The 25,038-nt window shown below is 40.1% G+C and overlaps 1 protein-coding gene across 2 annotated transcripts in view; it reads left to right on the forward strand.

Moving 5' to 3' along the window:
- Positions 1–807: 807 nt before the first annotated feature.
- Positions 808–25,038, forward strand: part of KLHDC2 (kelch domain containing 2) — a 33,233-nt gene continuing 9,002 nt past the window's right edge. The window contains exons 1-3 of one of the 2 annotated variants that reach the window (XM_043981636.1): positions 808–1,417; positions 6,546–6,625; positions 23,520–23,637. In XM_043981636.1, the coding sequence (XP_043837571.1) occupies positions 1,214–1,417; positions 6,546–6,625; positions 23,520–23,637 (402 nt within the window). In that variant the 5' untranslated portion in view covers positions 808–1,213. Of the gene's footprint in view, positions 1,418–2,241; positions 2,439–6,545; positions 6,626–23,519; positions 23,638–25,038 lie in introns of those variants that run through there. The other variant, XM_043981637.1, reaches the window with a different exon arrangement.

A 25,038-nucleotide genomic window follows, 5' to 3' on the forward strand; every position in this document is an offset into this window, starting at 1 on the left:
CTCAGACACATAACACTTACTAGCTGTGTGACCCTGGGCAAGTCACTTAACCCCAATTGCCTCACTAAAAAAAAGAAAAAAAAAACTGATGTTAAAATTTGTTTTTACATATATTTTGGAAAATAAAATTCTATTCATAATCATAAAAAAAATAGCCAACTACCAACTTTTCACATCCTTGCTCCCTTTCCCCAACCAGACCATATGCTTGATTATACCCTCATGAAGAATAATATTTTAGGTAAAAATTCAGGTTTTATTCAATAAAGGTTAGTGACAAATTCTATTTGCATTTTAAAATTCAGAATAAAACTTAAAACACCAAGAAATTCGTAAGTGACCTTTCCCTCTGCATATACCTACAATTTTTCCTATCTCGCTTTCCCTTTTTTAAATGTTCCCTGGTATACAGCAAGCACTCATTATGTGCTCCACTGGTAGACTCCACTAATTTACTCCGCACGTGATTCCCCAAACCCCTTCACCCTACCCCCATCCCGGTCCCCCCTTTCCTGCCTCTCCAAAATCTAGGAAGAAGTCCCGGAGGTAGCGCTTGTTCCATCCCGCAGGGATCCCAGACCCTGTGCTGCCCCTTCCCCAGCTGGCCCTTAGGGCACAAGCTGGCCTTTGTAAGGCTGTTGGCCTTTCGGCTCTAAGACTGACCCGGACAGCTCTGGTCTAGCAGGGCAGCCAGCCAAAAGCGGGAGAGAGCCTGGAAGACCGCCGCTGGGGGGCGCTGACAGCCCCGCTAGGCTTCCGCACCTGCGTCCAGGGTCCGCCCCAGGAGAACCGACGTTTTCCGCTCCGAGGTATAAACAAGGGGCCATCCGGCGGAAGCTCAGGCTCGGGGCAGGGTCGGTTCTCGCGGGGCGGCGAGCCCAGGCCAGGCCAGGCCCTTGACGCTGGCCAGGGCCGTCTCAGTAGCGGCCTGGGCATAGTGAAGCAGCCTAACGTGGGGCCGGACCCGGGGCTTCGGGGCCGAGAGCTCCTAGGACCCTGCGGTCCCGGCTGCTTCCCCCTGACAGCGGAGCCCACGGCAGAGACCGCCGGCCGACCCGCGGGGCCCCCGGGCCGAGGCTGACGCGCCTCCGGGGCTAGGCGGGCGGCCGGCAGGCCGGCCCCTCGTCCTCTGGGGAGGGCCCGGGGGTGGCTTTATTTTCCCTCTCCCTGGGGCCGGAGGCGTCGGTGGTTCTTGAACAAAGAACAAACCAAAATGGCTGATGGAGAGGAGGAGGAGCTGCAGGCGGCCGAGCCGCCGCCGGGGCCGGGGCCGGGGCCGGGGCCGGGGCCGGGGCCGGGGCCCGGGCCCGCAGACCAGGAGAGCTCGGAGCTTCTCGAGGCGGCCAGTCCAGCCGAGCGCAGCGGCCACGTCGCCGTCAGCGACGGGCGACACATGCTTGTCTGGGGCGGCTACAAGGTCGGTAACCAAAGCACGACTGTCGTCCCAGGCCCTTCCCCCGCCTTCCCTGGGGGGCGGCGACTCTTTAGCCTCTGGCAGCCCGGCTAGGCCTGGCAGCCCGGCGGGGCCCGGCAGCCCGGCGGGGCCCAGCAGCCCGGCGGGGCCCAGCAGCCCGGCGGGGCCCAGCAGCCAGGCGAGGCCCGCCACCCCTTCCTTCTCGGTGATGTTTTTGAATGCATAAAATAAAATTCCTAGCATTGCAAAGGACATTAATTTTATTGAAGTACATTTTGTTTATATGTATATGTATATATATATATATACACACACGCACATAAAGTACATACACATATGCGTGAGAGAGCGCAGACACACATTTTAACCCAAACTCCGCAGATTCCAGATTAAGCAATTAGGATTTAACTCCCGAATTAGGGAGATTTCCCGGGGAGAAGTTTTATGTCTTCTTTCAGTTAGCCAGCGTTTGTCAAATTCCTGCTCTGCTAGGTACTGTCCTGGGGATACAAGAAATGGGAACGAAACCATTCCTATTGTAAAGGACAAACATTTTTTAATTATATACAGAGTATAAAGAGAATGCAGAGTAGTTTGGTGGTGTGGGACATAGGGCGTTAGCAGGTGAGGGAATCGGGAAGGATTCGTGTAGAAGGTGCTGGAGCTGCATCGTGAAGGAAAAGAGATTGTGTGAGAGAGGTGAAAAGGGAGGACATTCCAATTTGGGGTATGGCCAAGGCGAGGAGACAGGCATCATGTGTCAGCAACAAGAGGGGGGAGAAATGTCCGGTGACGTTGAAAACATAAGATCCTTGTTGTGAAGGTCCTGAAAAAAGACTTGGAATAATCTAGGCAAGAGTAATGAGGGATTGAACTAGGTGGTAGCCCTGCGAGTAGAGAAATTGTTCTATCTGATGGTTGAAGTGGCAAGATTTGGCAACGTAATGTGGTTTGAGGAGGTAATGAATCTGGAAGGCCGGAAGGATAGTGGTGCCTTGGAGAAAAATATGGAAATTTGGAAATGGTGAGAGTTGGGGTGCTGGGGGTGGGGGTGTAAAGGCTGGGTAATGAATGAGCTCTGGTCTAGACATATTGGGTTTGAGATTTTTTCCAGTTCATCCAGTTTGAAATGGCCAATGGGCAATTGGTAAGACTAAATTGGTAAGACTAAAGCTATGCTGGCTATATGTATGCATGTAAATGTGTATGTATATGTATACATACACATATTTGTGTGTATTTTACAATCTCTTAGTCATCTGCATAGAGATGATAAAGGCATGGGAGACAGTGAGGTCACACACAGTGCAGAGAGTAGAGGGATGAGTACTGATGTCTCACATACTTTGAAAAATACCCATAGTTGGGGCACTTGATAGAGATGAGGAGGAGTCAGGTAGAAGAATGAACAATAGAGTCATCAAAACTAAGAAGAGGGTATCTTGAAAGAGAGCATGACCAGGGTCAAATGCAACAAAAGGTTAGGTGAGAAGGATGAGAACTGAGAGAAGACTATCATATTTTGCAACTAGGCGATTGTTCTTAATTTTGGAGAGAGCAATTTCAGTTTTGATGGGGTCAAAAGCCTTATAGCAAAAAGTTGGAGTGTTTTCCCCTCCCTCTTTCTGCATCCTCAAACGTTTGGAGTACCCCAAGGTATCATCCTAGCATTGTCTTGATTCTGAGGGTAGGATAGACATAGAACAACTTTTGGTTACTAGCATGCTTTCCTGTTATTTATAGAAGTGCTGTCATTCAAAACCAGGCATTTTACAAGTGTATGCTCCTGGTGCTAAGCATGGGCTATACAAAGATAAATAAGACATAATCCTTGCCCTTAAGGAGTTTACAATATGGTTGTTGAGGTAATGTGTTATTTTTGCAACTGTTCTTTGTAATTGTTAGATTTAGGATGTTGTGTTGAACTAAATGACCTTTGAGGGCCTTTCCAGGTCTAACTTCCACTGAGTCTAACTAAATGTGTTCTTTTGTACTTTTCCCTGGTGGGAATGAAATATTAAAACATTATGGGGGGGGGCAGCTAGATGGCGCAGTGGATAGAGCACCGGCCCTGGAGTCAGGAGTACCTGAGTTCAAATCTGGCCTCAGACACTTAACACTTACTAGCTGTGTGACCCTAGGCAAGTCACTTAATCCCAATTGCCTCACTAAAAAAAACCAAACCAAAACAAAAACATTATGGCGGGGCAACTAGGTTGCGCAGTGGATAAAGCACTGGCCCTGGATTCAGGAGGACCTGAGTTCAAATCCAGCCTCAGACACTTAATAGCTGTGTGACCCTGGGCAAGTCACATAACTCTCATTGCCCCACAGCAAAAAAAAAAGATTAATGAATATTTAAAAAAAAATTATGGCTAGTCTGGAAAGCTACTTTTGGAAAACTTTTACCAACTGAGACCAGGATAGGCCTAGGATAGTTCTGCCTAGGGTCTCTCTGTCTAATTCCTTCCTTTTTAGTAGGGAAGCATCACACATTATAGGGGAAAGAGCATTAGAATTGGAGTCAGGAAGACAGCTTCATATTATTCATCAGACACAGTAGCTGTATGATGCTAGGCAAGTTACTTGTCCTCTTTTAGTCTCAATTCCAGGGTTATTGTGAAGATAAAGGAAGTTGCAGAAAGGATACCAAATCTGCATTGGTAAAGGAAGTTTCCTCACTTGGGAGTTTTCAGTACCAATGAAATTGTAGATCTGGGCTGTATTCCTACTCTTTGAAAAAAAAAATAAACACACGCACATACACATTGTCATTCCAGATAGAATATAAACTCTATTCATAGTAGGGTGTTTTATTTTTGTCTTTGTATACTTACTAAGCCTAGGAGATAGTAGGCACTTAATAGATTGAAAGCCAACTTACTGGATATGCAGAATGTTTCTCATTGTGTGTTGAATAAGTGGCCGTCTTGAAGTATAATTGAAGGTATTTGATCCCAGTGTGGTTAGAGCTCAGGTCATGGAACTGATTTATTTTGTTCCTATTTGGCCCTGTTCTGTGGTCACAGACTATAGTCATAGTGCTGACCATCTCCCAAATATGTACCTTTTGATGACAAGGGTAGACTCATGAAAGTGTATGAATAGAACATAAAAAATCTACCACCAGCACTAGGGCTGGACAAGAAGATCTGAGAATCATCAGGGGTGTGTGTGTGTGTGTGTGTGTGTGTGTGTGTGTGTGTGTGTGTGTTTTGTTGTTGTTGCTTTTGAGTCGTTTCAGTTGTGTTTGACTCTGTGACCCGCGTTGGGGTTTTCTTGGGAAAAGATATTGGAGTACCTTGCTATTTTTTTCTCCAGCTCATTTTATAGATGAGGAACTGAGGCAAACAGGGTTTAGTGACTCGCCTAGGGTCACACAGCTAGTAAATGTCTGGGGTCAAATTTGAACTCAGGTCTTCCTGATTCCAGGCCTGGTCCTCTATCCACTTTGACACCTAGCCATTTCCCAGAATCATAGGTCTAGAGAGAATAATTCAATCCATGGGAGCCAAATGAGAGAGAGAACCAAGAAAAACAGTATAGAGGAAGAAGAGAAGAGAGACTAAGACAAAGCCCTAGGGAGTATCTTAGTGGGCTTGACGGATAAAGATCCGTAAAGGGAGACTGAGAAGGAACAGTCAGACAAGTAGGTGAACTAGGAAAGAATAGTCACAAAATCTTAGTGGAGAGTACTGAGAAGAGGGTGATTGATGTTGTCAGAGACTGAAGAGAGATCAAGAAGGATGAAGATTGAGAAAAGGCCAATTAGGTTTGGCAGTTAGATCATTGGTAACTTTGGAGAGGGCAGGCAGGTGGTGCACTAGATAGAGTGCCAGGCCAGAATCAGGAATATGAGTCTTCCTGATTAAAGTCTGGCCTCAGACATTTAGTAGCTGTGTGACCCTGGGCAAGTCACTTAACTCTGTTTGCCTTGGTTTCTTCATCTGTAAAATGAGTTGGAGAAGGAAATGGCAAAGCATTCCAGTACCTTTGTCAAGAAAACCCCAAATAGGGTCATGAAGAGTCAGATGTGACTGAAAAGTAACTGAACAACTGAAACTTTGAAGAGATCAAATTCAGTCCAATGATGAGGTCTTAACTGCATAGAGTTAAAAAGAGAGGAAAGAAATGGAAGCACTAATTGTAGATAGCCTTCTCAAGGATTTTAACCTCAAAATGGGGGAGAAGTATGTGACAGTAGTTAGCAGGTGTGGACAGATTAAGTGAGGGTTTTTTGAGGACTTCAGTGTATTTGTAGATAGTAGAGAAGCAGCCAGTAGACAAGTAAGTGATTGAAGAGAAGGGCTTGTTTTGGTGAGAAGAAGGGCTACTTCTTCCTGTGAGGTGGGGGATGAAGGAAAGGAAAGTGGACAAAAACATCTGATGGGAAGGAACTTTCAACGATGGGCTTCATTTTTTCAGTGAAATATGAGGCAAAGGTCTCTGCTAAGAGGGTGAGGAGAGAAGGAATAATGGGAGATTTGAGGAAGAATTCAAAGGATTAGGAAAGTCTCTGTGGTTAATGGGATAGTTATTTGATTAGGAAGGTGTAAAAGGATTGCTTTCCCCAGTGAGGACTTGCCATTAGGTAACATCAGGTTATACTGGGGGAGGTCAGAACATCTTCTGTCTTCACTTAGCAGAACATGTGTAGGTACAAAGGCAAAAAATATAATATAAAAGGATTTTAATGTATTCCTGAAACCTTTATGCCTCCAACTCATAGGATCTTGGTAAACACTGAATTTTAAAGGTTAGCTCATTGATATTTATTTATCTATCTATCTATCTATTTATTGGTGAGGCAATTGGGGTTAAGTGACTTGCCCAGGGTCACACAGCTAGTAAGTGTCAAATGTCTGAGGCCGGATTTGAATGCAGGTACTCCTGACTCCAGGGCCGGTGCTCTATCCACTGTGCCACCTAGCTGCCCCCAACATTGATATTCAATATTATCATAGAGTAGAAAGATGTTACTATTATTAATTTTTTCCGAAAACATCAGTAAGTTATTAAAAGTTAAATGTGAAATGAAGCAAGGTGATAATACCTATTTAAGATACAAATCTATCATTGCTTGGTATCTTTTAAATCAATAGTCTTTTGTATATGTGTGTTTCTTTTTTAGAATGCTCAAGTCAGAGGATTTTATGATTTTTATCTGCCTAGAGATGAAATATGGATCTACAACATGGAGACTGGAAGATGGTAACTTTAAATATTATTTAGAGATGGGTCGGGGATGAAAATTGATGTAAGTTTTTAAAGGGAAAAGCAACTGTATAGAAGTTCCACTAAATTTTACTGAATGAAGGTCTCAATGAATTATGCTAAATTAACATGCTTTAGAAAACCATGGGGTGTGTGTGTGCGCACGCATGTATGTGCATGTTTCTTACAGAATCTTAAGAAGTGACTCTAGATCGGGGGTTTTTAATCTTTTTTTTTTTTTTTCACAGACCCCTTTGGGAGTCTGGTAAAGCTTAGGAGTTAAATACATGTGATTACAAAGGAAACCAATAGTATTGAAATACAGTTAGCAAAATATTTTCTTTTAAAGTTCACAGACTCTTGGTTAATAACTTTTGTTCTAGACTTTGGTTGCTCCTGATTATTTTTAGAGTTTACTTGAGGATTCTGTGATGACAGTTAAAAAAAAACTTCAGTGTATAAGAGGTATAGACAATTCACATTTGCCAATGGAGATGAAAAATGTTTTTTAAAATTATGTCTAGGTTGTATAATCTCCTACAAGTGGTATTAAGTGGGGGTACCCTGAATGAAAATAGTTTAGTTTCTTGAATCTTCTTGTTAGGAAAACAGAAGTTGCATGCCATTTTATTGAGTTTAATGGACTTTTACTTTTTTCTTATAATTTAAAATCCTCATTATATAAATTTTCAAATAAACTGTTACAAAAAGGACATATGATAAGGTATTGTTGTATTAAATATAGTTGTAGTATAAATTGATTTTGACAAAATCTGCATATTTTTCAAAATGTTTAGTCATTTTCAGTAGTGTCTGGCCTTTTTGACCCCTTTTAGGGTTATTTTGGCAAAGATGCTGGAGTAGTTTGCCATTTCTTTCTCCAGCTCATTTTACAAATAAGGAAACTGAGGCAAACTGGGTTAAATGACTTGCTTGGGGTCACATGGCTAGTGTTAGAGGCTAGATTTGAACTCAGATCTTCCTGATTTCAGGCCTGGCATTCTATCTACTGTGTCACCAGCTGCCCCAAATTTCTTTCCATTCTATTGTACTTCTGTTTCTCAAAATAGTGTATTGGTAATATTTTGGAGTTTATAAATTTGCTTTGTGGGTAGCTCTGTAATAAACATTTTTATATTATAGTTTTGGATTCCAATTTTTGTCCCTCTTTCCAACCTTCTCCTTTTCCTTCCCCAAGGCGGCAAACAATCAGATACGGGTTATACGTGTATGATTATGTAAAACATTACCATATTTGTCATAATAGGTATCTCTTTAGCATAGGATTTACAACATAGGATTTGCATGAAATCATACAGAAAGGATTGTTGGAGTGGGGAGGGAGCCCTGAGCCACGACTATTTCTGTATGGCTAATTAATGAATTTTTTCTGTTAGCAACTTTTGCTGTCATGTTAAAAAGCAATTAGATTAGAGAGTAGAATTAGGAGCAGTGGTTGGAAGGTATAGAGGCACATATAATCTAAACTTGATATAAAGAAATGCTTCCTAACTTGGAGGAACCTGGTTCCCCCTCACTGGAAGTCTTTAAAAAAAAAGATGAATGGACTCTTGCCACTTATGTTGTATGGTGTGTTTTTGTTGAGGTACAGATTGGACTATCTGGCCTCTGAGTTTCTTTCTAACTCAAATATTGTATTTTTGTTTTTAATTAAAACAAATTTAAAATAGCACAGTGAGAAGAATGATGAACCTTTGGTTACCTCTTTCCTCTAACTTAACTGTAAAATATTTTGCATCTCTTGTCACCAAATAAGGGTATATTTAATTTACTTTTATTCAAGGGAATATTTTTTCATATTCTTTTTCATTTTTACATTTCATTGCATTTCATTTAGGATCTTAGGAATAGTGGATAGCATATTGGACTTGGAATCAGGAAGACCCAAATTTGAATTCTGCCTCAGGCACTTAGCTATGTGACCCTAACCAAGTTTCTCCTTACTGTGCCTCAGTATTCTAATTTGTAAGATTTGAATTCAGTAACTCAATTTGAAATCAGTTTGAACTCATAGATCATAGATCCTCTGATCTTTGCTTGACAAGTTGGGGACTGTAGGGTGAAGGTGTATGATAGATTGTACACAGACAGCTGACTCAATGGATAACTCGTACATCAATAACAAGCCCTATCCTGATTATTAATGTATAATCTATTTCTTTTTGTGTGTGTGTTATTTGGTGCCCATTATGCCTGTTATCTGCTAATTCTCTTCTTGAAGAAAATACTCATACTCTCAAGGTTTCAGTGGAGTTTAAAGTCTCTCTTTCTGAACAGTACTTTTTCCATGTGTCTTACCCTCTTGCCATCCTTACCTTTTTCTACTTTAGCATTTAAGTCACAGAGCATCAGAATGTGTTGAATTAATTTAGAGGGTCTTAACAAATTATTTTTTAACTTTCTCTACCTTTTCATCCTCAGCACTGATGGTTTTGTATCAACTTTCTTTGACTTTTGAAGGACTACTTGAGTTATCCTTCTGTTTAGCTATAGCTTCCTTCTGGTTTCTTTTATAGCAAGAATAAGTTTAAATAGATTGAGCTCCTGTAGAAGTCACTGGACGCAGTCATTGAACAGGGATCTCAAATTTAGAGTACAAATAGTCAAGTTAACTATGGAAGACCTGAGTTCAAATCAAGCCTCAGAAACTTACTAGCTGTGTGACCCTGGGCAAGTCACTTATCTTCTGTTTGCCATAATCCACTGGAGAAGGAAATGGCAAACCACTACAGTAACTTTGCCAAGAAAACCCAGTGGACAGTATTGGCATACTGTGATCCGTGGGGGCATGAAGAATTGGACATGACTGAATGACTTAACAACAGTGTTTCAAGGCCTATGCTAAGGACTGGGGAAATAAAAGAAAGGTAAAAGGACAGCTTTGCTCTTGAGGAGCTCACAATCTAATAGGTGTAACGATTGGAATGACGCCACCTGCTGGAGATTTACTGTAGAAAAGCTCCGCCAAGAGTTGAAGGTCTTTGAGGGCAAGACCAGGAGTCTTTTCTTTGGCGTCAGGATGTGACGTTTGCTTGTGGGAGGAAGAAGGGGGGAGCCTGGCGCTCTGACTGGGGCTTTTTCCTGGGGATTCTGGTGGAGAGCGGAGCTAGAAATGTGCTCTCCCTTTAATAGATAGAGGAATGTAGGCCTTTCTCTCTCTTTACCAAATTCTTATTCTCCTTAATAAATGCTTAAAAGTCTAACTCTTGCTAAAGCTTATTATTTATTGGCGACCACCCATTAGATATTTTAGACAGACTAGCTAGAATTTTAGCCCTTTAACATAGGGGAAACAACATGCAAATAACTGTACAGACAAGCTAGCTACATACTGGAAATAATCACCAGAGGGAAATCACTAGAATTAAGGTGGTTTGGAAAAGCTTCCTGTAGAAGATGGGATTTAAAAAAAAAGATATAAAAGTATTTTATTATTTTCCAGTTTCATGTAGAGATAGTTTTCAACATTTGTTTTTATAAGATTTTTAGTTCCAAATTTTTCTCCTTCCCTCCTCTCCCTTCCCCCCTCCCCAAGACAGCAAGTAGGTTATATATGTATAATCATATTAAACATTTCTGCATTAGTCATGTTATAAGATAAGAATCAGAGCAAAGAGGAGAAACCTCAAAAAAGAAAAACAACAGCACCAAAAACAAAAGAAATAGTATCGTTCAATCTGCATCCATATTCCACAGTTCTTTTTTTTTTTTTTTTCTGGATTTGGAGAGCCTTTTCCATCATGAGTCCTTTGAAACTAAGAAGATGGGATTTTAACTGGGATTTGAAGGAAGCCAGAGAAGCCAGGAGGTGGAAATGAGGAGGAAGAGCAATCCAGGCATGGGGAACAGTCAGTGAAGATGCTTAGTCTGGAGATGGAGTGTCTTGTTTGAGGAACAGCAAGGAGGCTAGAATTACTGGATTGAAGAAAATGTGACAGAATAAAATGTAAGAAGATGGGAAAGGTTGGGGGCAAGTTATGAAAGGCTTTGAATATCAGAGGATTTTCTATTTGATCCTGCAGGTGACAGGGAGCCACTGGAGTTTACCAAGTAGGGGAGTGACATGGTCAGACCTGCATTTTAAGATGATCATTTTAACAAATGAGGGGAGGATGGACTGAAGTGGGAAGAGACTTATGACAGGCAGACTAACCATCAGGCTATTGCAATAGTGTAGGCATCATGTAATGAGATGAGATAAATTTGGGGAGGGGCTTTTTCTAGAGATGTTACAAAAGTAAAATCGACAGACCATGGCAGCAGTTTGGTAAGTAAGAATGAAGAGTTAAGTTTGACTACTGGTTGTGGGCCTGGGTGACTGGAAGGATAGTGGAGCCTTAACAGTAATAGGGAAGTTTGAATAGGTGGAAGGGAAAAGATGAGTTCTGTTTTAGATAAGTTGAGTTTAAGAAGCCACCATCAGGGCACCACACAGGAATGAGGGCCATTTCGTGTTTTTCTTTGAGTTTCCTTAGCCAAAAAAATGCATCATGGAGTAGACTAGGCTGCTGCTGCTGCTGAGTCTTTCTCTGCTTAGCTAGACTAGTTCTTGGGAACTAGTCTGTTGCTTAGGGTCATTATAAGTCTTTTCCAACATGGTAGATAGAAGCTGCCAGGGCTTATGCTCCACTTTTAGGAACCTAGAGTCACTTCCACACCATGATGAGGAATCAGAGTAGGACTACTCTATCTTGAATTATTTTAAAAAGTAATTTGTTATGAAAAATGGGAAACATAAAACAGAAATGACATTAATACAGGTTATAATCATTGTATGTAGAAATTTAGCCCTTGTAAATTGCTGCAACAAGAAGACCAAATAATGTCCAGAAGGTGGTTTGGTATAATATGATGCTAATATGACCTAATGGAGAAATACTGCCCAAAAGCAAAATCAGAGTCGAATATGAAGTCATCCTGTGGGTGAGTTCATATTCTACCAAGAAGTATGGTGGATGATTATGAGCAGTATTATGGGATAAATCAGAGAGAAGCAGTTTAAAGAAAACGTAACTGTGACTTCCAGTTAAGATTGGATACCGGAACGGAAGCAGACAGCTCAGCTCCCACATACTAACTCTAAAAGTTATGTCAGACCAAATGATGACTAAGAGATCTAGTGAGAAACTACATGAGATAACTTGGTCTACCCAGGAATAGCATGAAGTGAGCGAGAAGCCCACAGAGAATGAGAAAGAGGGCCAGCCACAAAAATAGCCTCCTTGGCACTACCAGAGATGGGCCAGAGACATGAAGGTTTCAGAAGGGGAGTCCGGTCCTCATTGATAATTCCTAGGGTAGTCACAAGGGATCAGAGGTTGCTGGGAGCATAAATTTTTAGATTTTTTTTTGTTTTTTTTTTTTTTACTTTTTTGTGGGGCAATGAGGGTTAAGTGACTTGCCCAAGGTCACACAGCTAGCAAGTGTCTGAGGCTGAATTTGAACTCAGGTCCTCCTGAGTCCAAGGCCAGTGCTTTATCCACTGTGCCACCTAGCTGCCTCAAATTTTTAGATTTGGACAACTCGGGCTCAAGGCCTCACATGGGTCTCTTAACATTATTTTCTGAAATACCATAGTGAGCCCTGAAGATTAAGTACCCTGAATATCAAAAAGCCATGGGAGCCAGGTGATTCAGATTGAGAGGTGGGCAGTCAGGGGAGGCTGACCATTTTACCCAAAAACAAAGTTGAAGGTAGAGCCTGGCAGTGGCACAAAACTGGTGAATAAACTAAAGAAGAGACAGACCACTGTAAAGCATTAAAATATGTGCTGAGAAGGGCAGCTAGGTGGTGCAGTGGATAAAGCACTTCCAATGGAACTTCTAATTATTATTATTTTTTTGTGTGTGTGTGGGGCAGTGAGGGTTAAGTGACTTGCCCAGGGTCACACAGTTAATAAGTGTCAAGGGTTTGAGGCTGGATTTGAACTTAGGTCCTCCTGAATCCAGGGCCAGTGCTTTATCCACTGTGCCTAGTTGCCCCCCAAGTATTCCTTTTTTTTTTTTTGGCAGGGCAATTGGGGTTAAGTGACTTGCCCAGGGTCACACAGCTAGTAAGTGTTAAGTGTCTGAGGCCGAATTTGAACTCAGGTACTCCTGACTCCAGGGCTGGTGCTCTATCCACTACGCCATCTAGCTGCCCTGCCTTTCTCCCCCAATTATTCTTAATGAAAAGATTCCATCCCTCAGGAAGAAATGCAAATATAAGTCAAGAGACATAAGTAAATTTATTTAATAGTTAGATGGGGCAGTGTGATGATGAAGGTTTTAACATTGTAATAAAGAAGAAGAAATGAAAAAAAAAATTAAAAAAAGAAGAAATGAGTTTTCAAGAGGTTTTGAGGGAGTTAATTAAGAATATGAGAGGCAGCTAGATGGCGCAGTGGTTAAAGCACCGACCCTGGATTCAGGAGGACCTGAGTTCAAATCCACTGCGCCACCTAGCCGCCCCACATTTGTTTTCATAAGATTTATAGTTTTCAAATTTTTCTCCCTTTCCTCCTTCCCCTTTCCCACCTCCCCAAGACAGCAAGCAATCTGATATAGGTTATATATGTACAATCACATTAAACATATTTCTGCATTAGTCATACTGTGAAGGAAGAATCATAAAAACTCAAAAAAGAAAAACAAAACAAGTAGAAACAGTATGGTTCAATCTTGTGAGGACCAAATTTTTTTTTTTTTTTTGGTGAGGCAATTGGGGTTAAGTGACTTGCCCAGGGTCACACAGCTAGTGTTAAGTATCTGAGGCCAGATTAGAACTCAGGTACTCCTGACTCCAGGGCCCGTGCTCTATCCACTGTGTCACCTAGCTGCCCCTGAGGGCCAAAATTTTATATACGAAGCGTTATTAGGGTGACTCGCTTTAACATTGGGGTCCTGGAAATATGAGGGACTCTTAGGTCTAATCTCCCCTTTGAACTTTCCTTTTATATATTCCTCCCAGGCCAATAAGAAAAGGAGCCTCTGAGCTTTAGTTCATAAAGGATCAGGTTTTGTTACTTGGGAATTAATTAAACCACAAAGGTGAAACCAATTAAGGAAATAAGGAAGTAGAAATACAGATAGATAGTCTTAACTCTAAGCTTAGCCTATGCAATCCCAGAGTGTTCTCAATTAAGCTAGTTAAAAGGAATTTAGGATTTTCCTTCATAAAACTCATCAAACCTGGTCAGTCTACAGTTACTCAGCAATTGCCTGAAACAAAGCAAAACATGTGCCTCTGCCAGGTCCCCAAACACCACCAGACTGATTGCCAGGCCCAAAGAGTGCAAACTTTTTGAACATGTCCCTCCTACCGGAAGTTCGCTCCCTTCCAGTTGTGTTTAGTTTTTCCTCCCCCAAAAGGGGAGGTCCTTCAAAAACTGCTCAGTAGCATGCACAATCTGAGGGTAGGCCAGGTGTGGCCCCTCCCAAGTGATTCAGCTAAAAGTTTTGATATTAATCTTTACCACAAATAATTTTTACCACAATCTGCATCTAGACTCCACAGGTTTTGTTTTGTTTTGTTTGGATTTGGAGAGCATTTTTCATTATGAGTACTTTGGAACTATCTTGGACCATTGTATTGCTGAGAAGAGTTTAATCTATCACAGTTGATCAAAACACAATGTTGTTGATACTATGTACAATGTTCTCCTGGTTCTGTTCATCTCATTCAGCATCAGTTCATGTAAATCCTTCCAGGTTTCTCTGAAATCTGCCTGCTCTTCGTATTCCATTACATCCATATACCACAACTTGTTCAGCCATTTCCCAATTGATGGGCAGCCCCTCAGTTTCCAATTCCTTGCCACCACAAAAAGGAGCAGCTATAAATAATCATGTATAAGTGGGTCCTTTTCCCTTTTTTATGATCTCTTTGTGAAAAAGACCGAATAGTGGTATTGCTGGGTCAAAGGGTATGCACAGCTTTATCGCCCTTTGGGCATAGTTCCAGATTGCTCTCCAGAATGGTTGCATCAGTTCACAGCTCCACCAACAATGCATTAGTGTTCCAGTTTTTCCACAGCTTCTCCAACATTTATTATTTTCCTTTTTTGTCATATTAGCCAATCTGATAGTTGTGAGGTGGTACCTGAGAGCAGTTTTGATTTGCATTTCTTTAGAAGTGATTGAGAACGTTTTTTCATATGGGAATAGATAGCTTTGATTTCTTCATCTGAAAACTGCTTATTCATATCCTTTGACAATTTCTCAGTTCTGGTCCATGCTCTCTTAATTTGCTTATGGTATCATCCTTTATGTGTAAACCATGTACCCATTTTGACCTTATTTTAGTATATGGTGTGAGATGTTGGTCTATACCTAGTTTCTGCCATACTGTTTTCCAGTTTTCCCAGCATTTTTTGTCAAATAATGAGTTTTTGTTTCAAAAGCTTGGATCTTTGGGTTTATCATTTACTAGATTGCTATAGTCATTTACTATAGTGTAATTTATACCTATTCTATTCCATTGATCCACCTCTCTATTTCTTAGCCAGTACCAGATTGTTTTAATAATTAGCACTTTAGGGACAGCTAGGTGGGGCAGTGGATCAGCCCTGGATTCAGGAGGACTTGAGTTCAAATTTGCCTCAGACATTTGACACTTACTAGCTGTGTGACCCTGGGCAGGTCACTTAACTCTCATTGCCCCACCAAAAACCAAAACAAAACAAGCAAAAGACATGTTTCAACCAGTGAAACCTTTTGGGGCAGCTAGGTGGTGCAGTGGATAGAGAGCTGGCCCTGGAATCAGGAGGACCTGAGTTTAAATATGGCCTCAGACACTTGATACTTACAAGCTGTGCGACCCTGGGCAAGTCACTTAACCCCAGTTGTCCCACCAAAAAAAAAAAATTAGCACTTTATAATACAGTTTGAGATCTGGTACGGCTAGACCACCTTTTTTGTATTTTTTCATTGATTCCCATGATATCCTTGAACTTTTATTTTTCCAGATGAATTTTGTTATTATCTTTTCTAGTTCTATAAAATATTTTTTGATAGGATTGTAATTTTTATTATATTGGCTCAGCCTACCCATGAGCAATTAATATTTTTCCAATTATTTAGATCTGTCTTCATTTGTGTGAAAAGTGTTTTGTAGTTCTGGTCATATATCTTGACAGGTACACTCCCAAGTATTTTATATTGGCCACAGATTTTTTGTTTTTTTTTGTTTGTTCTGGTTTTTTGGGTGAGGCAATTGGGGTTAAGTGACTTGCCCAGGGTCACACAGCTACTAAATGTTAAGTGTCTGAGGCCAGATTTGAACTCAGGTTCTCCTGACTCCAGGGCCGGTGCTCTATCTACTGCGCCACCTAGCTGCCCCTCACAGTTATTTTCTTTTTCCAGATGTGGGGAGCATTTCCCATCATGAGTCTTTTTTTTTTTTTTTTGGTTTTGGTATTTTTTGCAGGGCAATGAGGGTTAAGTGACTTGCCCAGGGTCACACAGCTAGTAAGTGTCAAGTGTCTGAGGCTGGATTTGAACTCAGGTACTCCTGAATTCAGGGCCGATGCTTTACCACTGCGCCATCTAGCTGCCCCCTCACAGTTATTTTTAATGGAATTTCTCATTCTATCTCTTGATGCTGGACTTTTTGGTAATATATAGAAATGCTGATGATTTATGTGGGTTTATTTTGTATCCTGAAACTTTGCTAATGTTGTTAATAATTCTGAGTAGCTCTTCAGTTGATTCTCTAGGTTTTTCTAAGTATAATATCATACATCTGCAAAGAACGATAGTTTTTTCTTTCCTCATTACCTGTTCTAATTCCTTTAATTTCTTTTTCTTCTCTTATTGCTATAACTAACATTTCTAGTATAATATTAAATAATAGTCATAATGGGTATCCTGATTGTATTGGAAAGGCTTCTAGCTTATCCTCATTACAGATAATGCTTGTTGATGGTTTTAGATAAGTAGTACTTATCATTTTAAGGTAAGCTCCTTTTATTCTTATGCTCTCTAGTGTTTTTGTTTGGTTGTTTTTTTGTGTTTTTTTTTTTTTAAGGCAGTGAGGGTTAAGTGACTTGCCCAGGGTCACATAGCTAGTAAGGGTCAAGTGTTTGATTCTGGATTTGAACTCAGGTCCTGAATCCAGGGCCAGTGCTTTATCCGCTGCACCACCTAGCTGCCCCTCTCTAGTGGTTTTTGTTTTTTTTTTTGGTGAGGCAATTGGGGTTAAGTGACTTGCTCAGGGTTACACAGCTAGTTAAGTGTTAAGTGTTTGAGGCTGGATTTGAACTCAGGTCCTCCTGAATCCAGGGCTGGTGCTTTATCTACTGTGCCACCTAGCTGCCCCCATCTAGTGTTTTTAATAGGAGTGGGTGCTGTATTTTGTCAAAGGCCTTTTCTTCATCTATGGAGGTAATCGTATGATTTCTGTTAGTTTTGTTATTGATATGATCAGTTATACTGATCGTTTTCCTAATATTGAACCAGCCCTGCATTCCTGGTATAAATCCCACCTGGTCATAGTGTATGATCCTTGTGAAGTATTGCTGTAATCTTTTTGCTAATATTTTATTTAAAATTCTTGCATCAGTGGGTACAGCTATTCCTAAGGCTCTTGGGTTCAAGATGCTAGGCTGTCTCTATTGGGGTCTAAGGAAAAATGGTAGTCGTGGTGGTGATAGTGGCTTGCCACCATGTTATGCCTCCTATCTCTCCCTCAAGGTACCTTGCTATTTCAGCGTGACCCAAAAAGAGTGTAGGTGTGGGGAATAGATTGGAAAGGTAGGAAGAGGCCAGGTTATGAAGGGTTTTAAAAGCCAGAGGATTTTACATTTAATCTTGGAGATTATAGGGAGCCACATGAATTTAGGAGTGGGATGGAGGGAAGAAAGACTTGGCCTGACCTGTACTTTAAGAATATTAGTTTGGGGGCAGGTAGGTGGCACAGTGGATAGAGCACTGGCCCTGGAGTCAGGAGGACCTGAGTTCAAATCTGGCCTCAGACACTTAACACTTACTAGCTGTGTGACCCTGGGCAAGTCACTTAACCCCAATTGCCTCACTAAAAAAAACCCACAAACAACAACAACAACAACAAAAAAGAATATTAGTTTGATTGCAGAGTGGATGATGGACAAAGACAGGGAGAACAACCAGCAAGCCATTACAGTAGTTCAGGGGTCAGGTGATGAGGGCCTGCACCAGGGTGGTTGCAATGTTTGAAGAGAGAAAGTGCATGTGACATGTATTAAAGATAAAAGAGAAAACTTGTCAGCTATCATTTATTAAGTGTCTGTGTGTCAGGCATTGTGCTAAGCACATAGATTGTAGAACAGGAGGAAATTGTACATGAAACTATCTTATATAGAACTTTTCTTTTTAAAAGTATAGAATAAATTTAACATGTAACTTCAAAAGTTGTTCTATTTCTCTGTGATTCCTTCTGGCCTTCCATTTTCTTTCTTTTGATGGTTTTTTTTTTTTTTTGCAACTCTAGCTTTAGCACTTCTCTCAGACTAACTTCCCCACTCTCCTATCAAATATGCATAGAGTCTGTCAAAAGAAATTTCTACATAGCCAAAATTTTACATATTATATTGCAGCTTAACACCATCAACTCTCTGTTAGGAGATAGCTTGCTTCATCATAGATACTTTGGAATCATGGTTCTTAAGTCTTTCAGACTTGTTTTTCCTTACATTGTCATAGTTATTGTATAAATTGTTCTTCTGGTTCTGCTCACTTCTTTCTGAATCAGTATATATGTCTTCCCAAGATCCTGTTCTTTATTTGTTACAGTGCAATAAAGATACATTACAGTTAGAGACTGTTCTGTTATTCCCCAATTGAGAGGCATGTCCTTAATTTCCAGTTCTTTGCCATTGCAAAAAAGAGCTGCTATAAATATTTTTGTATGGTTAGTCCCTTTTTTTTTTTTTAAATGCTTATAAACCTAGAAGTGTTATCTTTGAGTCAAAGGATTTTAGCCTTTTTCCAAATTTCTTTCCAGAATGGCTGGACCAATTCCCAATTCTACAAATAGTGTATTAAGGTGCCTTTTTTCTTACAGCCTTTGCTGACGGTATTTGTCATCTTTCCCAGTCTGATGGCTATGAGATAGAACATTAGAGTTGCTTTACTTCGCATTTCTCTATTATTGATCTGGAATATTTTTTTATATGACTATGGCTAGCTGGGATTTCTTTCCTTGAGAACTTCTCATTGGTATCCTTTAACCATTTTTCTATTGGGAAATAGTTCTTGTTTTTATAAATTTGAATCATTTCTTTATGTATCTTGAAGATGAAACATAAAGAAACTTGCTTCAGTTCCCCTTCTAATTTTAACTGTTCTAGATTTGTGTAAAATTTTTAATTTTATGTAATCAAAATGATCTATTTGATCTTCTATGATCCTTTCTATCTAATCTCTTTTCCTCCTCGCATATTTAAAAGGTAATTTCTTTTTAGCCTCTAATTTATTCATGATGTGACCTTTTATGTTTGTCATTTATCTACTTGAGCTTATTTTGGTATATGGTATTAAGTGTTGGTCTCAACCTAATTTCTGGGGTTTTTGTTGTTTGTTGTTTGTTTTTTTTTTTTTTTGCAGGGCAACGAGGGTTAAGTGACTTGCCCAGCGTCACACAGCTAGTAAATGTCAAGTGTCTGAGGCTGGATTTGAACTCAGGTACTCCTGAATCCAGGGCCGGTGTACTACTTAGCTGCCCCCTCAACCTATTTTCTTGAGAGAATGCTTTTCAGTTTTTCTGTGTTTTTTTTTTTAAATCAAATAATGAGTCTTTACACCAAAACTGCAGTCTTGCAGTGTCAAATAGTATATTACTGTTAATTTGCTTTTATCTCGTATATGTCATCTGTTCCATTAGTTAATCATTCTGTATTTTAGCCATCACTAAAAAGTTTTGATGATGATTTCCCTTGAGATTGTTGACCTTTTTTTTTCTCCAGATGATTTTTTTTCTAGCTCTACATAGTAATCCTTTAATAGTGTGTTGTTTAAAATCTAAATTATGGGTTCTAATCTGTCCCCCCCCCCCAGTCCTGGGGGGAAGCTGGCTAAAATCACTGATAAATTCAGCGAGTTTAGGCTTTTAAAGATTTATTAAAATATATATTATAAGTTAGTGAAGAGAGAGATTGAGAACAGATTCCTTATAGCATGGAAATCCTAGCTCAGATCTAATTCGGTATAGCCAGAGAGAAAAAACAATTTCCTTTCCTAGTAGCCCACGTGAAATCTCTCACCACCAAGCTGGTGTCCGAACGACTAAGAGGGACTCCTTGTTCTCCTTCTCTTGCCACATGCGTCTTCCTCACCAAAAAGAGAGTTCTTCTCTAAGCGAGTGTTCACTTCCTCGTTCCTCTCTCCCTTCCCAAAAGGGGAGGTCCTTTAAGTAGATTGGTTGAGAATGGTCTCTTGCTGATGTCAGTAGTACACCAACACTTCACTCAGGGCCAGCCAGGTGTGTTCCCCATCCAATCATCCTTAAGTAGGTGCTTAGACAGTTTCTCATTCTCACCCAATTCAAACAATAGTAAATCAGGTGGGACCCCTGGGCATCTGCCAAGTCCCATTATTTTATCACAATAGTTTGGTATGGTTACTGAATAAGTTATTTAATTTAGATAGCATTGTTTTTTATATGATATTGGCACAACCAACTTATCAATACCAAAACAGGCAAAAGACAATCCTGACTTCAAGGTGGTTACAATCTGGTGGGGGAGATAACAAACAAACAAATATATACAAACAAGCTTATGTATAAGATCAGTAGTAAATAATTAAAAGAGGGAAAGCACTGGGATTGGGTGGTTGGGAAAAGCTTCCTTCATAAGATGAGATTTTAATTGGGACTTGAAGGAAGCCAGAGCTGATGACATGAGGAGGGGAGAACACTGCAGGCATAGGGGTGAGCCAGAGAAAATACCTAGAACCATGAGATGGAATATCTTGTTTATGGGACAGCAAGAAGGCCATTGTCACTGGATTCAAGGGTAGGTGGTGGGGAAATGATGTATATAAGAATCTTGGAAAGGTTGGGGGCGGGGAGGGCATTGTATGTCAAACAGAGGATTCTGTATTTGATCCTGGATGCAATAGCCACTGGAGTTTATTGAATAGGAGAGTGTCATGGTTGGACCTTCACTTTAGGAAAATCACTTATGTGGCTGAATGGATGATGGATTGGGGTGGGGAGAGAATTGAGGCAGGCAGAACCACCATCAGGCTATTCCAATATCTGAGAGGGAATTGATGAAGGCCTGGACCAAATTGGTAGCATTCTTAGAGAAGAAAGTAGTGAAATGGACAAGCCTTGGCAGGATATTAGATATAAAGGTTGAGAGAGTGTGAAAAATTCAAGATGATACCTAGATTGTGAACCTGGAACATTGGAGAAATGGCATTGCCCTTGACAGTAACAGGGAAGTTTGGAAAGGGGAAAGGAAGTTTGAGGGAAAGACAATGAATGATTTTAGTTTTAGACATGTTCAATTTAAGATGCCTTCTGGTCATCTAGTCCATATTCCAAGGAGATCAAAGAAAAAGGAAAAGAACCCAAACCAAATCTTGTGAATATTAATAGTTAACAAATTCCCACATTAGCCAGATCTGAAAATATGGCTTATTGTGTACCTTGAATATATTACCTTTCTTTGAAGAGGTGGGTAGCATGTTTCTTTACCAGTCCTTATAATTGCATTGAATAGAGTTCTCAAGTTTTTCAGAATTGTCTCTTTTAGTATAAATCATTCTGTTCAGTTTGTTCTGCATCAGTTTATATAGGTCATCCCAGGCTTCTCTGAAACTATCGGTTTCATCTTTTCTTATAGTACAATAATATTCTTATTATATTCATATACTTTAATTTGTTTAGTCATTTCCCAATACAGAATGAGCTACTCTAAAAAATTTTTGTACATTTGGGTTCTTTTCCTTTTTCTTTGATCTCCTTGGAATATGGACCCTAGTAGTGGCATCACTGGCTTAAATTAGTAGTTTAAGCCTGTAAAAACTTGCACTAACTGATAACAAAGTGAAATGAACAGATCCAAGGAGAATAGTGTTCACAATAGCAGCAATATTGTATGATGAACAGTTATGAATGACTTAGCTATTCTCAGCAATACAATGATCCAAGACAGTTCTGAAAGATTTATGATGAAAAATGCTATTCACCTCCAAAGAAAGAACTGATGGAATCTGAATGCAAATTGAAGCATAATTTTTCTTTCTTGTTTTTTTGCCTGTGTTTTCTTTTATAACATGTCTAACATGGAAATATGTCTTGTGTGACTGCACATGTAGAACGTATATCAAATTGCTTGCCTTCTCAATGGGGGGAGGGTTGGTTGAAGAGGAGGGAAGGAAAGAATTTGGAACTCAAAAATTAAAAACTAATGTTAAAAATTGTTTTTACATCTAATTGGGGGAAAATATTAAAGGTGAGTTTAAAGACCTTAAAGTATAGTTATAAATGGTTTCCCAAAATGATTGTATCATTTTATAGCTCTACCAATAATGCATTAATATACTTGTATCTCTGCTGCTGCATTCTCTGGGTTTTGAGTGTGATATTCTACAAAGAAATTAGGAGCAGCTCAGGATGGGACCTACCAACATTCAGTCCTGATATAGGGACAAGTCTGATTGCTGCTACTTTTTTTGATCTTACCTTTTCAGGTTCCAATCCCTGCTTTTAGCATGGGTAACCCCATTGCAGGCTTGCTGCTAGTAGAATACTGATAGGCCCCAACCCCTTCAGCTGAGTGGATCTGATACTCACTCTTCAGTGTTCAATCTTAGTCTGAGCTTCCTGGACCTGTTTAATCAGCTTTATATTCCAAACCTTTTGCAAGCATGTTTAGAATCAGTGATATATTTACCACTGTGTAAAACCTGGCTACATCCACTCCATGCCCTGGTACTCACCCACAATGGCTCTCCCCCTCCACCAGTCCAGTCTGGTGTGAGAGAGACACAGGTACTAACTGCATCCTATTCTGTTCCTCGTCTTGGACTCATCCTCAGTCATTTCATTTGTTTGTTTTTTTCGGGGCAGTGAGGGTTAAGTGACTTGCCCAGTGTCACACAGCTGCTAAGTGTCAAGTGTCTGAGGTCGGATTTGAACTCAGGTCCTTCTGAATCCAAGGCCAGTACTTTATCCACTGCGCCACCTAGCTGCCCCCTTCAATCACTTTAGAACTGGATATGCAATTCCTTCTTGCTATGGTGAATACCTGCAGGTTCTGGCACAGTCTCTGTGCTAGAAGGCTCTCCCCCCCCCCCCCGCCCCCAGAAGGCTCTTTTTATACCTTCCTGCATGGACCCCCCCGTAGGCCCCTAGCTGTCTCTCTCTGCTGATCTGGGCAGTTACTATTTGGTTTGGTATGCTTCCTTGACTTTTTTTTTTTTTTAGTCAGAGGAGAGACCTTGGTACTGTTTCCTCCTACTCACCATCTTTGCCAGTTTTTGCTCTTGAAACATTTTTTTAAAACTACATTTTTAAAGGGAAAAGGACCCATGTGTACAAAAATATTTATAGCTGCTCTTTTTGTGGTACATCACTTGGGGAATAGCTGAACAAGTTGTGGTATATGAATATAATGGAATACTATTGTGCTGTAAGAAATGATGAGCAGGCAGATTTCAGAGAAACTGGGAAAAATATATTGTTGGAGAGAACTCCTAATTTGATGAGAGCTATTGAGTATGAATTAAATTAGATGGCTGGCCACTGAGATACCTTCCAACTCTGATTCTGTAAGTATTTTTTTCCTTACTGTAGGGGAAAAATGGTAGGTTTGAAAAACTGATATTGCTAAACTAGTTTTCCTTATCTGTCATGTCTTCTTTGAAAAGATAGTTAACATTCAGTTTTTTAAATTTCCTATCAGGACGAAGAAAAATACTGAAGGTGATGTTCCCCCTTCTATGTCAGGGAGTTGTGCTGTTTGTGTAGATAGGGTGCTATACTTATTTGGAGGACATCATTCGAGAGGAAATACAAACAAGGTTAGTGTTTTCAAGAATTTTAAATTCTCTTTTCCTACTTTTAGAAGCAGTGTTTGGGGATACCAGGTTTTTTAGGTTATTCAAGTAAAGTTAAAGGATTTATTACTCTTTACCACTTTTAAAAGTATGTTGGCCTTCATTTCTAAAATATATCAGGAACTAAATCAAATTTATAAGAATCCAAGTCACTCCCCAATTGAGAAATGGTCAAAGGATATGAACAGGCAGTTTTCTGATGAAGAAATCAAAACTATCTATTGCCATGTGAAAAAATGCTCTAAATCACTATTGATTAGAGAAATACAAATTAAAACAACTCTAAGGTACCGCCTCACAGCTATCAGATTGCTTAATATGACAAAAAAGGAAAATAATAAATGTTGGAGAAGCTGTGGAAAAATTGGAACACTAACGCATTGTTGGTGGAGTTGTGAACTGATCCAACCATTCTGGAGAGCAATTTGGAACTATGACCACAGGGATATAAAGCTGTGCATACCCTTTGACCCAGCAATACCACTATTTGGTCTTTTTCCCAGAGATCATAAAAAAGGGAAAAGGACCCACTTATACACGATTATTTATAGCTGCTCTTTTTGTGGTGGCAAGGAATTGGAAACTGAGGGGCTGCCCATCAGTTGGGGAATGGCTGAACAAATTGTGGTATATGAATGTAATGGAATACTATTGTGCTGTAAGAACCGATGAGCAGTGGGGGCAGCTAGGTGGTGCAGTGGATAAAACACCGGCCCTGGATTCAGGAGGACCTGAGTTCAAATCCGGCCTCAGACACTTGACACTTACTAGCCGTGTGACCCTGGGCAAGTCACTTAACCCCCATAGCCCTGCAAAAAAAAAAAAAGGAAACGATGAGCAGGCAGATTTCAGAGAAACCTGGAAGGACTTGCATTAACTGATGATGAGTGAGATGAGCAGAACCAGGAAAACATTGTACACAGTATCAACATCATTATATGTTGAACTGTGATAGACTTGATTCTTTTCAGCAATACAGTGGTCCAAGATAGTTCCAAAGGACTCATGATGGAAAATGCTCTCCAAATCCAGAAAAAAAAAAGGAACTGAAATCTAGATGCAGATCGAACCACACTATTTCTATTGTTTTTTTTTCTTTTTTGCTCTGATTCTTCTCTCATAACATGACTAATGCAGAAATATGTTTAATGTGATTATACATATATAACCAATATCAGATTACTTGCTGTCTTGGTGGCGGGGAGGGAGGGGAGGTAGGGAGAAAAATTTGGAAATCTCTACATGTAACTAGAAAATAAATACAATATTTATATGGGGAAAAAAGGTATGTTGGCCAAATGTGAAATATTGCCATTAGTATTTTGGCTGCAAAAATTTATATTTTCAGCCACCATTTTTTTTAAA

Source organism: Dromiciops gliroides, chromosome 2, assembly GCF_019393635.1.
Source record: "Dromiciops gliroides isolate mDroGli1 chromosome 2, mDroGli1.pri, whole genome shotgun sequence".
Taxonomy (NCBI): Eukaryota; Metazoa; Chordata; class Mammalia; order Microbiotheria; family Microbiotheriidae; genus Dromiciops; species Dromiciops gliroides.